General features: G+C 26.5%; 1 protein-coding gene across 8 annotated transcripts in view; it reads left to right on the top strand.

Annotated features, from left to right (window-relative positions):
- The window catches only part of LOC110281931 (Brefeldin-resistant Arf-GEF family protein schizo), a 360,600-nt gene that overhangs the window by 293,706 nt on the left and 52,705 nt on the right, over positions 1-14,189 (top strand). The window contains exon 1 of one of the 8 annotated variants that reach the window (XM_071180702.2): positions 5,027-5,160. The exons of 6 other annotated variants lie outside the window; for them this stretch is intronic. In XM_071180702.2, coding sequence (XP_071036803.1) covers positions 5,042-5,160 — 119 coding nt within the window. In that variant the 5' untranslated portion in view covers positions 5,027-5,041. Of the gene's footprint in view, positions 1-5,026; positions 5,161-12,125; positions 12,784-14,189 lie in introns of those variants that run through there. One more of the 8 variants, XM_043046173.3, reaches the window with a different exon arrangement.

Genomic DNA, 14,189 nt, shown 5'->3' with positions numbered 1-14,189 from the left:
TAATTTGTATTTTCTTGATATTATTTTGTACTTAACAAATTTTTGATAATATAGTTTCATAGTTCCAAAAAAGGTAGAAAATAAAGAGGTCATTATTTTGAATAAGGAGAAATAGCGTTTAATAATTTTTCGAACCTCTGTAAATTTTTTCTCAATTTTAATGCAATAAACTGATATAATATAAAACTACACGTTTCTCAGTTTTTAGATTTTTGTTTCTCAATATTTTATTTCATTGCAATCTAAACTGAGAAAAATCGATTTGAATGATGCTGAAAAATTCTTTTAACTTTATTTGCATGCAAACAAAGATACTTATGAAAAATCTAAAAACAGGTAACTGCTTAATATTTAGCTGATTATCAAAATTTGTTGATTGCGAAATTGAATCCGCATAATTTTGTCAGAAAAAATGAATAGAAAATCTGAAATACTGCCCGCTTTATATTTCAAATTGTGATTGGGTCAATTAATAAAAAAATTTCCGTAAAAAAAGTATTTCTAAATTCTTTTTTATTATAAGCACATTTTTTTACATTTGTACATTTATTTCTTATGTTTTTGTACTTTTTTTTATTTTTAAATACATATAATTTGTGAACTACTCATGTCTTGAACATATTTTTATTTATAAAAACATTTTTCAAAAAAATATTCAGCAAGACAAAACATTTAAATATTTTGACATTCTAATTCGTATTTTAAAGTTTTAATACCCTATTTTTTTGTCATGTAATAAAATCTTGAAACTAGTTATTAATTTGACGGGCAATTAAAAATATTTTTTTCAGAAATTAAATAGTTTTTTTTTTATAATTTTCTATTTAGAGGATAGGGGGCAGCACATAATCCTTTCGAGGACTACAGGTTATGCACTTCTTATCTTAAGCTTTATTATATCCATCACCAAAGCAAAGTAAAACAATCACCAAGTTCTAAAAAACGCGTACATTTTTGCTTTGTCATTAATTTTATTAAAAAAAATTATTTTTTTTATTCGAAAGGCCTTATTTTCTAAAGGCATTAAACTCGACAAATATTTGCACTTGCTATCACTCGATACTTTCAACTCCCCATTCGAGTTGAGCTTTATTCAACAAGTCAGTGATATATGGTGATAATTACATCCTAACATAACATTTTCGGGATTCGAAAAAAGTTGATTCATTATTCAGGTATCATGAAGGAAAATAAATTAAATTAGTATTGCATCATATTTTATCCTCTGTCCAAACTTCGTGAATTTATCTGCAAATCATATATAAAAATAGTGTATCAGCATGATTCATTAGTATTCTGTCAAAAAGATTAGTTAAACATTAGTCACCTATTATCCTGTGATTCGAATTATTTTTACTCGATACATATTCCTTTCGTAAATTATGAATCGTTATGAAACCTTGAAATGTAATAATTCCTTCTTATTTTTTGGTGGTTCTTTATTTATTGCTGTCTTTTCTGTCATACGATGCATTATTAATTAAATAGTTATAACATTTATTTTTATTATAATAACCGTCTTATCCCTGTTACACAGCCATAAAGCATTGTACAGTAGGGAACCGATTATCCGGAACGATCGGGACCATCCCTATTCCGGATAACTGATCTTTCCGGTGTTCTGAATCGCTACAAAAAGCCGTTTTTTTATTGTTAAACCCAACTAAAAAAAAAATTCTTTATGGGAAATAATCTTAAAAAGAAGAAAAAACGATGAAGTAATACACTAATGATTATTTCCAAAATGATGGTAAGGTGAACATCTTTCAAAAAAGAAAGAAAAATCCTAAAATCTTATAAGGAAAAAAAAATTTGTTTAAAAAATGGCGGGAAAATTTATCGAATTTCATTCCGGTTTTTTGGTTTTCCGGTTTTCTGATTTCCGGATAACGGGTTCTGTACTGTATTAAACTTTTTCATGTTTTTGTGTTTGTTTCCCCTTTCATTTTTGTATTCGACTTAATTCATAAATTCATTTACTTCATTCGGTACATTTTGCAATGCTCGAAATTAGCTGTGGTTCATTGGCCTAGGACTCGGGCCTCTAGAAATAAATTTCGACCCTATTTTGAGTTTACGATTACGAATGTTTAACTCCGTAGCCTTGTAATTTTGAACCCAACCCAGAAGATTAGGGAACTACTAGATCAAGCGTGGAGCGAAATTAGCTTTCGTGGAGGACTTTTTGATGAACTAACCCGTATTTGCGTTAAATGGAAAGGAAAACCACGAAAACCTCCAACGGTGAGCTTTACGGCAAAGGGACTTTAACCCAGGATCCGTCTACCACTAAGAATATTTTACGACAGAACTGTAGTGGGTGCGAGCCGAGTCCGGAATTCTAATCGACCAGACATCGCTGGGATTCGAACCCGGTTCACCTCATTGGGAAGCAAACGCTCTATCCTCTGAGCCACCCCGTCTAAGAGGAAGATATGGGAACAAGCCTTTGCATGATTATATGATCCATGTTTATCATAACTAGAGATAAACGCTTTGCTTAGTTATTCGTTCTTATCACAAACATTATCTAAATTTTTCCTCGTCATCGTGTATGTTAAGAGTCATTTTAATTGGCCGTTTGTCACATATATTGTTCAACCTCATAAAAAAATTCAATCCGTAAGATCTTAGACCTATTGGATCCGTCTTAGACCTACTCATGCTGAACAAGCAAAATTTATATAATAATAATAATCACATAATAGAAAAAAGACGAAAAAATATTTATTGAATTAATTTAAACATATAATATGATAGTTCATTTTATATTCTGATAACCTTGAGGTTAATGTTTTTTTTCTTTTTATTTTAGGTAAGTCATGCCATTTGTATTTTTATGAGCCGAGGTAATGTATATTCAATGTTTACATTTAACGTTTTATCTCTTGCTGTTCAAATCTCCTTTTGATATTTATAAAATTCTTCTTACATTTTTCTTTAAGTCTTATGATAATAGTCATTGGTATTATATGTGATTCAACATATTGAAGTCACCTGATGTAGTGTGACGAATCATTTGTGTAATTTATGAAAAAGAATTTATATAAAGATCTTTGTATTGTTATGAATTGAATTTTTAAAAAAAAAAAAACAGGGTTCGTTGATTTAATTCGAATGATTTTTCTTTTTTTTTTTTAAAAAAAAACTATTGATTTTTAAATTTAAAGAACCTTTTAATATTTTTAGGTTTAACTTATTCACTTAAAATTATTTTAAAATATTTACGTTTGCAACTGACCTTGACTCTTATAAAATAGTTAGTAAATCTAAAATTTTTGTTTGAGCTTCATTTTTAACTAATCAGAATTCTTTAAGTTTCATTCTTAAAATATAAGAAAAATAAAGCATTTTATAAATTTTTTCATCCTTAAACGTTCCTCTCAACTCCAATATATTCTATAAGATAAAACCAGACGATAAGAATTTATTTAAAAGTGAAGCGAAATTTAATTAAAGACTTCCTGAAGCTCTCGCTTTTATCTAACTCTCCACATTAATTTTCTTATTCTTGACTCCAGTTTTTTTTCTTCTTCCAAGTAATTGGGAACCTTCTCTTTTCTTGACTCACAGAATGAATGCACTTGAAACATTGTTGTCTTTATCTACACCCTCCAAATCCTTAAAAGCTTCTTTTCAAACAAAGAAAAAATAAAAATGGTGATGACCTTTTCTCTTAGGCTATCGGCACGCGCGTTATTAAAAGAGCGATGAAAAGTACAGTCAGTTCTGATCATGAATTGATGCCAGTTATTAGTGAAATCATATTGTTTGTCTTATAAAATTTTCCTTTAAAGGAAATGTTCATTTCAGTCAGTTTGACCGTTATGCTGTTGACCGGTTTCCCTTTAAACAATATTAAATGTTCTTTTGAGTACTTAATTTCAGAAAGTTTCCACTATTTTGTAACCAGCTACTGTTTTTTTCTTTGAACGATATTAAATTTTCTTTCTAAAATTTGACCATTTTATAGTCTTTTTTTTTTTTTTTAAAGAAATGTGTTATTTTTCGTGAAATTTCGTATGTTTGATTTCAGTAAGTTTTAACCATTATGAAACCAGGGGTGCAGAGTATGATCAATATTTCCATATTTTAGTTTGAAATTTCCCCTAAAATTATGTGCTTTTTTTAGTAACAATAACTTTACTAAAGTTAAAAAATTAAAGTTTATACTTTGTTAAAATGTTTTGGATAATATATTTTTAACAATCGAAACAAATTCATTTGATATCACAGTATTTATAAAAAAAATAGCGTGTGTAAATAAAAATAATAAAAATCAAATTATACGGAAATAGTTATAATTTATGAAACTAAATTTAAGGTCCCACTTATAAAATTCAATCTAATAAAAATTGACATTTAAAATTTGTTACAGCAGAAAAGAAATTTACTGCGACTATTTTTTTTTTTTTTATTTATTTATTTATATTCTTAACGTTTACTATTTTTTTTTAATTTGTGGAAAAGATACGTCATTGTTTACGTCAAGTTAATGTGTTGTTTTTATGAAAATTTGACCAAGCATATCATAATCATTTTTTCTTTCTTTCTGATTATGGTGAATTTATACTGCCTAGACTTAAAATATTCTTGTATTACGTAATTATATTTTCGTAAATATTAACGATATTTCTTAATGTCTTATCTCAACTGGAATTAAACACCCAGCTTTTTCTTTTCGTATGTGGCAATTAAATAACACAAAAAAAAAAATATTTAAGTCATGCGATATGACTTTACACCTGCTTGTTAGCTTAATACCTTACATTCAAACGTAGCTCATTTAGCAACATGACTCCACTTAATATTTTTCATATGCGGAACTGCCAAGATGGCTCCATATTTGTGTAAAAATCACGTGACTTCGTACAATTGTGTGCTTGGTCGTAGCGATATTTACATTTTAAAAAAAATATCAGTATCATTTTAGGAAATTCATTTTCCAATATTTCCATGATATCGTTTGACGTCAAAAGTTCATTCAATGTGAGGATTGTACTTCTCTTGTATTTATTTATTGCTTAAATTTTTATACACAATGTACATTCTGATAAATGGAACTCTCTACGGATCACGACATTGCAATGGATGCATTAATGACAGACGATTTAAATATGGCTGCTTAAGAAGAATGTTATCGATTTCGGATATCTCTTGGTAATTTTTTTAATCTTATTTTTAATCGTCTGCTTCCTATTTCTGTTATCAGTTTCTGGATCTCCTAAATTTTGCTTTATTGGCAACGCATTATCTTTTTTATATGATGATTAAAATGTAGAATGATGATTGAGCTATGTTTATTCCATGATGGTGTTTGCACTTTTTCAACATCTTACACGTTTTCTACGCGTGTCTTAACATCAGCAAAAAGATTTTCCATTGTATATTAACTATTTATTTTTCTATTTCTTTTAGTTTTATTTTTCATACTAAATTCATATTTAATTTTAATTAATTGAAGTTTTATATATACATCGAAATTTACGATTTTTATTTCATCAAAATATGTTATTTAGTAGAGGGTAATTAAATACTGTGCTCGTGTTCTGAAAACGTTTCCGACCGTTGAAAAAACTATTCTCGTAAAAAAAATTATTAAATTAAGAAATATCTATAAATCAATTCGAAATAAAATTGCTTTCAAATTTGCATTTCCCTTAATAGTTTTGATATGTTTGTTTAAAAAATTTTGATGTGTTTGTTAAATGCTAGTTTGTAAATTACCGGTATACGTATATGTGACAACAGATTTGATGATGTTTTATTGCTAGAAAAAATAGTTGCAGTATTTTTTTTTTAATGTTTAAAATTTAAAAGTGAAAAAAATATTTGAGCCGATGTCTGTGTTAATATTTTTCTGTAGACTTTTATATTAAAATGTCAATTTAAATTTAGAAAAAACTTTTTTATGTGTATGTTTAGTTGATATTTTCTAAAAGTGGACGAATTTTCCAATTATTAATCTAAGAGCTTTTGTTTGGTATAGTTGGTTACGATTAAGAAAACCATTTTTGGAAATTAATTGTTTAAATAAAAATTCAACGTAATTATAACATTTCTTCTGGCAAATATGAATCATTCTTCGCCTCTATGACAACATGTTGAATAACTTAAGAATGTTATCCTAAGATATATTTTATTAAAAATGTTTTGTTTATTATTATTTTTTTCAACTCTATTCCTAAATATATTATTCCCACGATCAAAACCGTAATACAGGTTAGTAAGGGTTAAATTTTTTCTTCATCAATCACAATCCGTAAATAAGATATTAGATTTAATGTTTATTTTCTTGAATAAATAATATCAAATCTAAAGTGAGGTAAACTCGTATAACTGCATTGCGAATCCGCAAACCTGCTTCAATTTCTCATTTAGTTTTTTTTGTACCCGAGGCAAATTATTTGCGCAACAGCCCACGCAATTTATTACCATTTCTGGGTTATCTTGGAATTTAATTTCACCTTGGTTGGGGTGATCACGCGAGGCCTTGGCACAACTAATGAAAAAAAAAAAAAAATTTCCAACAGCATTTGTAATGACCATCAATATTTTTCTTAATGGTTTTTACCTCAAATCTTAATTCTTCGATCATGCTAATACTCCGAAGAGGGAATAATTTGCAGAGAATTATACCCTTCTAGGTGTTAAGCCTAACCTTTGTGACACTATATTTGTTTGAATATAAGTATCACAGAGTTAAAATACATTATTAATAGCAATTGTGGTAGTACTTCCGCTTTGACGTGAATATGTAATGAGTTATATTTACTACCCTTAAGGATGGTTATAAATTAATTTTTCTGGGTAGAATTCGTTACGCTAAGATTTAGAAAAACGATCTCTGAAATTTGACTTGCGCATTAAATTAATTATAATATCATTCTTTCATATGAAACCTTAAATAACTTAAGACTAGGACTGGGCGATATTAGAAATTATATATCGTGATATATCGTCAGTTTTGCATCGCGATATAGCGATGTATCGCGATATAGTATTTTTGAATTTCATTTACTTTAAAGCACAGAAAGTCAGATTTCTATCAAGACTTCATACGCATATTGATTTAAATCAATTTATAAATTTGAAAATATATATGTTTTGCTTAAGAAAGATATTAAATAAATTGACTAAGATGTACAAATCTTACTTAAAATATTTATTGAAAAAATGTGTGTAGATACAGAATGAAATATTTGCACTTCTTTATCGTTTATAAGGTATAAGCAGTCTTAATTTAAGTTAACCCCTAAAACACCCTTAATGAAAAAAAATATTGTTATTAAACAAAAGCTGATTTTAAAATTTCAAAATATATTTTAATTAAAATAAAAGTTAGATTGACTAAAAGCCGAAGTTTAAAATTAAAAATGTTCGAATTTTAAACTAAAAAGTAAACATAAGATTTGTAATAATTTCTTAAAATTTTCGTTCTCTGAAAGATTTCTCAGTTTAAAAATAAAAAGGGAATTTTATAAAGATATCTAGCTGAAATTATTGAAAGAAAATTTAAAAAATTAAAAAAAAAGTTTGTTAAGAAATTCATTATACACTTAAAACAAAGTGTTAAAAATATTTTTTTTTTTTTTTAAAAAAAGAAACTTTTTTTAACAAATCAATATTTGCTTGTACTATTATGCGTAAATAATTACAGAATTATTAAGTTCGATCGTAATGTTCAAATTCTTAATGAAGAAGTAAACACAAGTTTTGTTATATTTTCTAAAAATGACCACGCAAATAACAAAAGATTTCTTAGTTTAAAAATAAAAAAATAAATAAAAGTGAAATTTATCAATATATTTACCTAACAGCATAGGAACAAAATTTAAAAAATAAGTTCGTTAAAAAATTATTTGTATGCTTAAAACAAAGAGCTAAATAAATTTTAGAAAAAAAATGCTTCTTAAACACTATTTTTATTATTATTTCATATAAATAATTCAATTAAATTAAATAATGACCGAATTATGAACGAAAAACAAAGTAAGGCAAAGTTTCTTAATTAAATTCTTAAAAATAAAAACAAAAGAATTGTGATATTCGGTAATATATTTAGCTAATTAACTAATAATATAAAACGAAAATTAAAAAAAAATAATGATTTTACTCTCTAATAAAACGAAGTAGTAATTGATAAAAAAAAAAAAAAAGAAATGAATAAAATTCGCAAACTTTTCAAATTCTTTTGAACAAATAAAGTTTATTGACTTATGTCCAAAAAATAAGTTTTGTTTTAACTTTATTTCTAAAAATAAAAACAACTCAAGATTTATAAATTTAAAATCAGTAATAGAAGCCCATTAAATTATTAGAAGTTTTATCCGAAAGGTTTTCAATAAATTAAAAGAAAGTAAAAAAATAACCTAACAAATTTATTTACTTTGTAATTCCTTATGGATGCCTTAAATTAGATTTCCGATAATTTTCACATTTAAAAATATAAAAAAAGTTTTGTCAGAAAATAAATAAAAAACTTACCTAATTAATGAAGAAACTTTTCTTTATAAATTCTTTTCAATAATAGATTGCGTTCAGAACAAGGTTACGACGGCGATCACGAAGTTAATCCTATTGAAAATAATCTACAAGAAACGATTTCAAATCGCGAAGGTGCGAAAACGAACATGTGATATAACGATATAAGGTCTCAAAAGTGATTCTGATTCTACCGCTCATCAGTCAAGGCCGTCTCAACATAACGAAACAATATCGTCTTCCACAGCGCGAGTTGGCATCGGAACGTAAGAGAAAGTCCTTGCGTGTATCGCTATATCGCTATATCGTTATATCGTCTTCTTCACTCGACGCTTAAATCAGATTTCTGATGCATCGCTTGGAATGAAAGTTGCTGTATCGGTTTGCCGATATAGGCGTTAAATCGATATGTCGCGATATATCGATTTATAGCCCAGTCCTACTTAAGACATTTAATGTGTTTTCGAACTTCATTTAAATCACAAATTATTTTACCGTAACAGATGCGCATATTCTCCGCTTTGAGCTTGAAATTTGTGCTGATTTTAAACCGATTTTCGATGATGTTAAGATTATTATTTTTTTTTAATGCTGTCTTCTTTTTTTTTTTTCTCCTTAAGGTATCAGACTAGTTTCGACAACTTTTTTTCAATATAAATATAAATTTTAAAAAAACTATTTTATTTGTTTTATTAAGTGTAAACTTATAAAACTAGCAAAAAAAAACTATTATTATTATTTTCTTCTTATATGGTCATTTTTAGGTGAAAATGAGTTTTTTTTTTCTGTTTGCATATATGCTGAACATTGTAAAAAAAATTACTATCACGTAAAGCAAAATCCTTTGAGGATTTTATTAAGAAGGCCAACAACTATGTTTTGTACTATTATCTTAAAAGCAAGTGCATATATTACTGAGTTAGGGATGAATTTAGTTAGAAAAGTAAATTTTAAAAAATTTCCACCCTTGTCTTTGCGAGAGAAAAAACATAGATAAAAAATTTAATGCTTCTTTTTTCTCTTAGTCCGTAATTCAAATCATGTATGCTATAATCATAACTACTCATTAAAAAATTTTTGACAATAACTTTAAAAACAACAGAAGATATCGTGTTTCAGTGGTGAAAAATGTGAAATCTGATTTTGAGATAAACGCTCTTAAAGACTTAAAATCATTACTCTATCCACTATTATCACCTTTCACAAAAACTGTTATAACTTTGTAAATAATTTGAACGCAAGCAAAAGTAAAGTATTTTTAGAAAGCTAATAGTACAGGGATTCTAAATTTATAACAAACTCAATTTCGAAAATTTTGCAAAAAATCATGTTTTTGCACTAGGAAATTGATAGATACATCAAATCTTTCTGCTTTATTAATACACTTATATTTGAACGATTCAATGTTTTCTAAATAAAATTGAAATCGTAAGCACTTTAGGGAAGAGTGTTTTAGAATTTGCTAATTTTTGCTAACAACAAAATGAGATTGTTATAAACAATGTTTGCGTTAAACTTTAAAATTCAATTATTTCCATTTTTTGTAAATGAAAGGAAAAAGAAGAAAAAAAACGAAATGAAAAAAAGATGAAAACCAAACTACACTTAGAAAATTTTTCATTTTTGCAATAAAGTTAAATTTGAAAAAAAGCTGTAGAAAAATTTCTTCAAGAAAAATTCAAAGAAAGTAGAAAAATTCAAAGCCCCAAATATTTCTTAAGAATAATTTATTTAAAATTTTATAGAATGAATTAAATGTAAATTTTATTTTATCCAAAGTTATATTTTATTCGTTTTTTTTTTATCTTACATTTAAATTGCAAGTAAAAACATATTTTGTTGACTAGGGGAGGCAGGAGACATAAATTGCCTAAGTTATGCTGACGCAATAATTGAGAAGCCTCACCACCCTATTTCGCTCTTGAATATGTTTTATGGTGGTCTCACTGGTTCTAATATATTTATAGCATTGTACCAAAGATTCCATTTCTGTCGTTAAATCCGGAATCTCGTTAAATGCGGGTTCGTTATACGGGGATACCTCTGAATAAAAATCTTTCCATCTTTTAAAGCAATTTTTTGATTTTTTTAACACTTCAACTAAAAACAAATAATTAAAATGCTAATAAACAGCTAACTGTTTTGCTTGCCTTTCTCACACTTTTTTTTCTTTATTGTTTTCATTCTCGTCACCTACTCTTTAACTTACGCATTCTCTTGAAATAATGCCCTTGAATTTCGCTTTATAAGTGCCTATCTACCCTTTCACGTGGTAAGAGTGGGAGAACTAGCTTTTGAATAAACTTGAGGTTTGAGTGAGCAAATGATTCCTTTCAATAATTATAGGTAGGCGACCAGCCACAGAAAATCGCCAACCGTTGCCAAAAACGACAACAAATGTTTTCAACTTCTCTTAACTTATTATTAATAGTCTTTTAATTTGGTCATTTATGCATGAAAAAAATAAACTATTAAATAATATAAAGATTTATATCTAGCAATTTATTGATGTTATAATTGCTGCAACGGATAGTATACATAAAATTCATATCTCACTGTTGAAAACAAAAAGGAAGAATATAAAATATTTTTACGAAGTTTGTAAATAATATTGCTTACTTATTAAGAAATAATGTCTCTGTAATTTTTAAAGTAGTGTTTTTCGTATATAACGTAATGTCCCTGTAAAATTTTAAAAATATTTTCTAAAAATTATGTTTTTTAGTTTGAAAAGAAAAAAAACTCTAAACGCATGTAGAATTTTTTTCTGCAATTTAAATGCTTATATGAATGAATCCACATACAAATTCTTGTACTATCTTTCCTAAACGTATTATTCAAAAAAAAAAAAAAAATAATAATAATAATAATAATAATTAACTATTGCATATTGATAAAATGTTTTTATTTTTTTAAAAAATGATTTATTTAAAATGTTCTAAGCATACATTATACATAATTTATTTTTAACTGAAAGGTTGATATTTTTAAGAAAAGCAAACTGTATAGCAACTACAATGCCGAATAGTTTTAAAAAAATCTTACGAAAAAAGAAACTATCAACAAGAAAAAAATGTATTCGTAAAATTAATTAATGAGTACTTAGTATTATTAGTAAATTTCTTCATAAATTTATGATTTGTGAATGAATTTCGCAACACTCCATCATTTAATACTTTTTTAAAAATTTAAATTTCGATAATTTTAAATTTCCTTACTTAAATTTATTTGAGCAACCTTCTATTTCCTTCATATGTGTTTTAAACATACTGTATCAATTCATCACAAAATATTCCAAGTTTTTTTTAGCAATGTACAAATTTACTAAGCCTTGTTTTAGTGCTGTGAGCATTACACCATTTCAACTCACACGTTTCGATTGTTTTAAACCAATTTATAGTCAATTTATCGAAGCGCCATAAATTTTCTAGCTGGGTGCCCTTCTAGTAAGATTCAGTTTATTGCTCTCTTACGAAAATCTTCTAAATATTTTGAAATGTTGACTTAAACATCCCGTCCTTTCCGGAACAATAATTCCATATATCTGCCACGGTCGCTGAAAAGATCAGTCGCCTAGAACGGCGAAAAGTGACTGAAAACTGGTTCTTTTCTCACTGCCTTTATGGATCTTTTTTCTAATTCATTTCGCTTTGAGTGATAGATTTATCTGTCGTGTCATTTGATGTTGGTAGTTAACTTCTGTTTTGATTTCAGTGTTTTATTCTGATTTGATGTTGCATTATGCAAAATAGATCAATTCATCAGCCTACCTTTCTTTCAATTATTGAATTCTTTACTTGTGTGCTGTAATTGGTGTTTATTCTGGAATTAAGAGTAGGAAGTGAATGAAGAAAATGGTGCTTAATTTGATACCTTATTAAATAATTACTTCGTTTCCAGTGACATTTACGTTTTTAGTTTATTCTAATAACTAGTGGATGATATGACGTATGAAATAGACAGAGTAGACGATATGACAGATGATATAGTGGACATTTTGATTATAGTAAAGCAGACGATTTGATAAAATATATTATATTGCAGACGATTTAATAAAATATATTATAAAGCAAACGATATAATAAATATTATACGAATTTGGCAGACAACTTTTGGACTGTTTTAGAATTTAAAAAAAATTAACAAGTGAAATGAATGCAATCTTTAATACAGTAGATGAAATTATTTCATAATTTAAATTTATTTTGAAAGTAAAGTTTTACAAATTACAATGAAAGGTGAAATAGCTAAAGTTGAAATGCATCTTATAATGCTTCATGTCGGAATATCTCGTATAAAGTAAGTGAAAACTGTATTTCTTACATTTATTTCATACTTTATTATTTAAAAAAAAAAAATATTTTTCCACTCTGTTTTTATTTAATTATTTATTTTTGCTTTGTTTTGTAAAATTATAATGTTTAATTCATAAAGATATTTAATTACTGTTATCGAAATTATGAATATAACCGCAAACAAACTAATAGCCTTGGGGGTAAACATATTATGTCTGTAAATGGCGATTATCATCGTAAGCCTACTGGTCAAGGCAGAAATTAATCACCTTACCTTTTGAGTATGAATTATTTTTCTGTTAATGTTGCCTAACAAGATAAAAAAATGATTAACTTATTATTGTCAGATTACTAGTTATTTGAATGAAATTGAATTTTGATTTTTCCCCCTTGTTAACAACTTGATGGATTGTAAAATTACTATGAAATGAAAATCAGTTTGCAAAGCAGGGTCGTATGTTTAATTATTAATTACCAATGACTCAATAATTCAAAGCCAGTTAATAGATTTTTCTCATTGCTGTATAGATTCTTGCGTAAAATGTGTGTTGAGACTATTATAAATATTAATTAGTATTTGTAATAGCTTCAGGAGACGTGAAATAGTAAACTTTCTTCCTGGCTGTGATTTTTCTTAAATCTTTTTCCTGTTGTGTTTTTATTGATGCCGCCAAGCTGCCGCTGGTTGGTTCCGGTACTGACTTCCATTTCCGTATTTTAGGTTAATGTTATTTTTAATTTTTTTCTTCTTCATATTTTAGCAAACCATTAACCATTAGTCTTTCCATCTGTTTATTTATATAAATTATTCTTGATAGCATGAAAAAGAACATTGTAAAATAAAACCAAGCATTTTTTAGAAATGCTGCATTTTTTAGGTAATTTATTTAATGTGATTTAAATGGCTAGCGTATAATAGATGTTTATTTAAAAAAATATACAACAAGTTATTTTTCTGTTTTATTATAAAAAATTGAATTATAATTAATGTGTTTTATGGTAATATGTTGGTGTGTTTTGTTTATTAATTTTTACAATTTTTAAAATTATTTAATACTAATTAATGCCAATAATAATGTCGATTGCGTTTGAAAAAAGGATTTAAACAATATTGTTTTATTTTAGCATTATACAAATTTTTTTTATTCATATTTAATAATTAGCATTTAGTGTTAATTACGCAGAATAGTTTAATAAGAGAAATTTTTTCACATGATTTAAAGTGACATTTGTAACTTTTTTTTGTATCTGAATTATATATTTATGAACGTATAATTTATGTATGTATATATATTTCCAACAAAAGTGTAAATTAAATCTCTAAAAATATTTTAAGTTAATGAAAAGTTAATCGAATACTTTTCTACAATAAAGCGGAGAAAATCTATAAACGTTTAATAAGCTTCATTG

This window comes from Parasteatoda tepidariorum, chromosome 8, assembly GCF_982258835.1.
Source record: "Parasteatoda tepidariorum strain Cologne lab strain chromosome 8, Ptep-v5.0, whole genome shotgun sequence".
NCBI classification, from domain to species: domain Eukaryota; kingdom Metazoa; phylum Arthropoda; class Arachnida; order Araneae; family Theridiidae; genus Parasteatoda; species Parasteatoda tepidariorum.
Note: the sequence above shows the minus strand (reverse complement) of the source record. Positions and strands in the feature narration are given on the sequence as shown.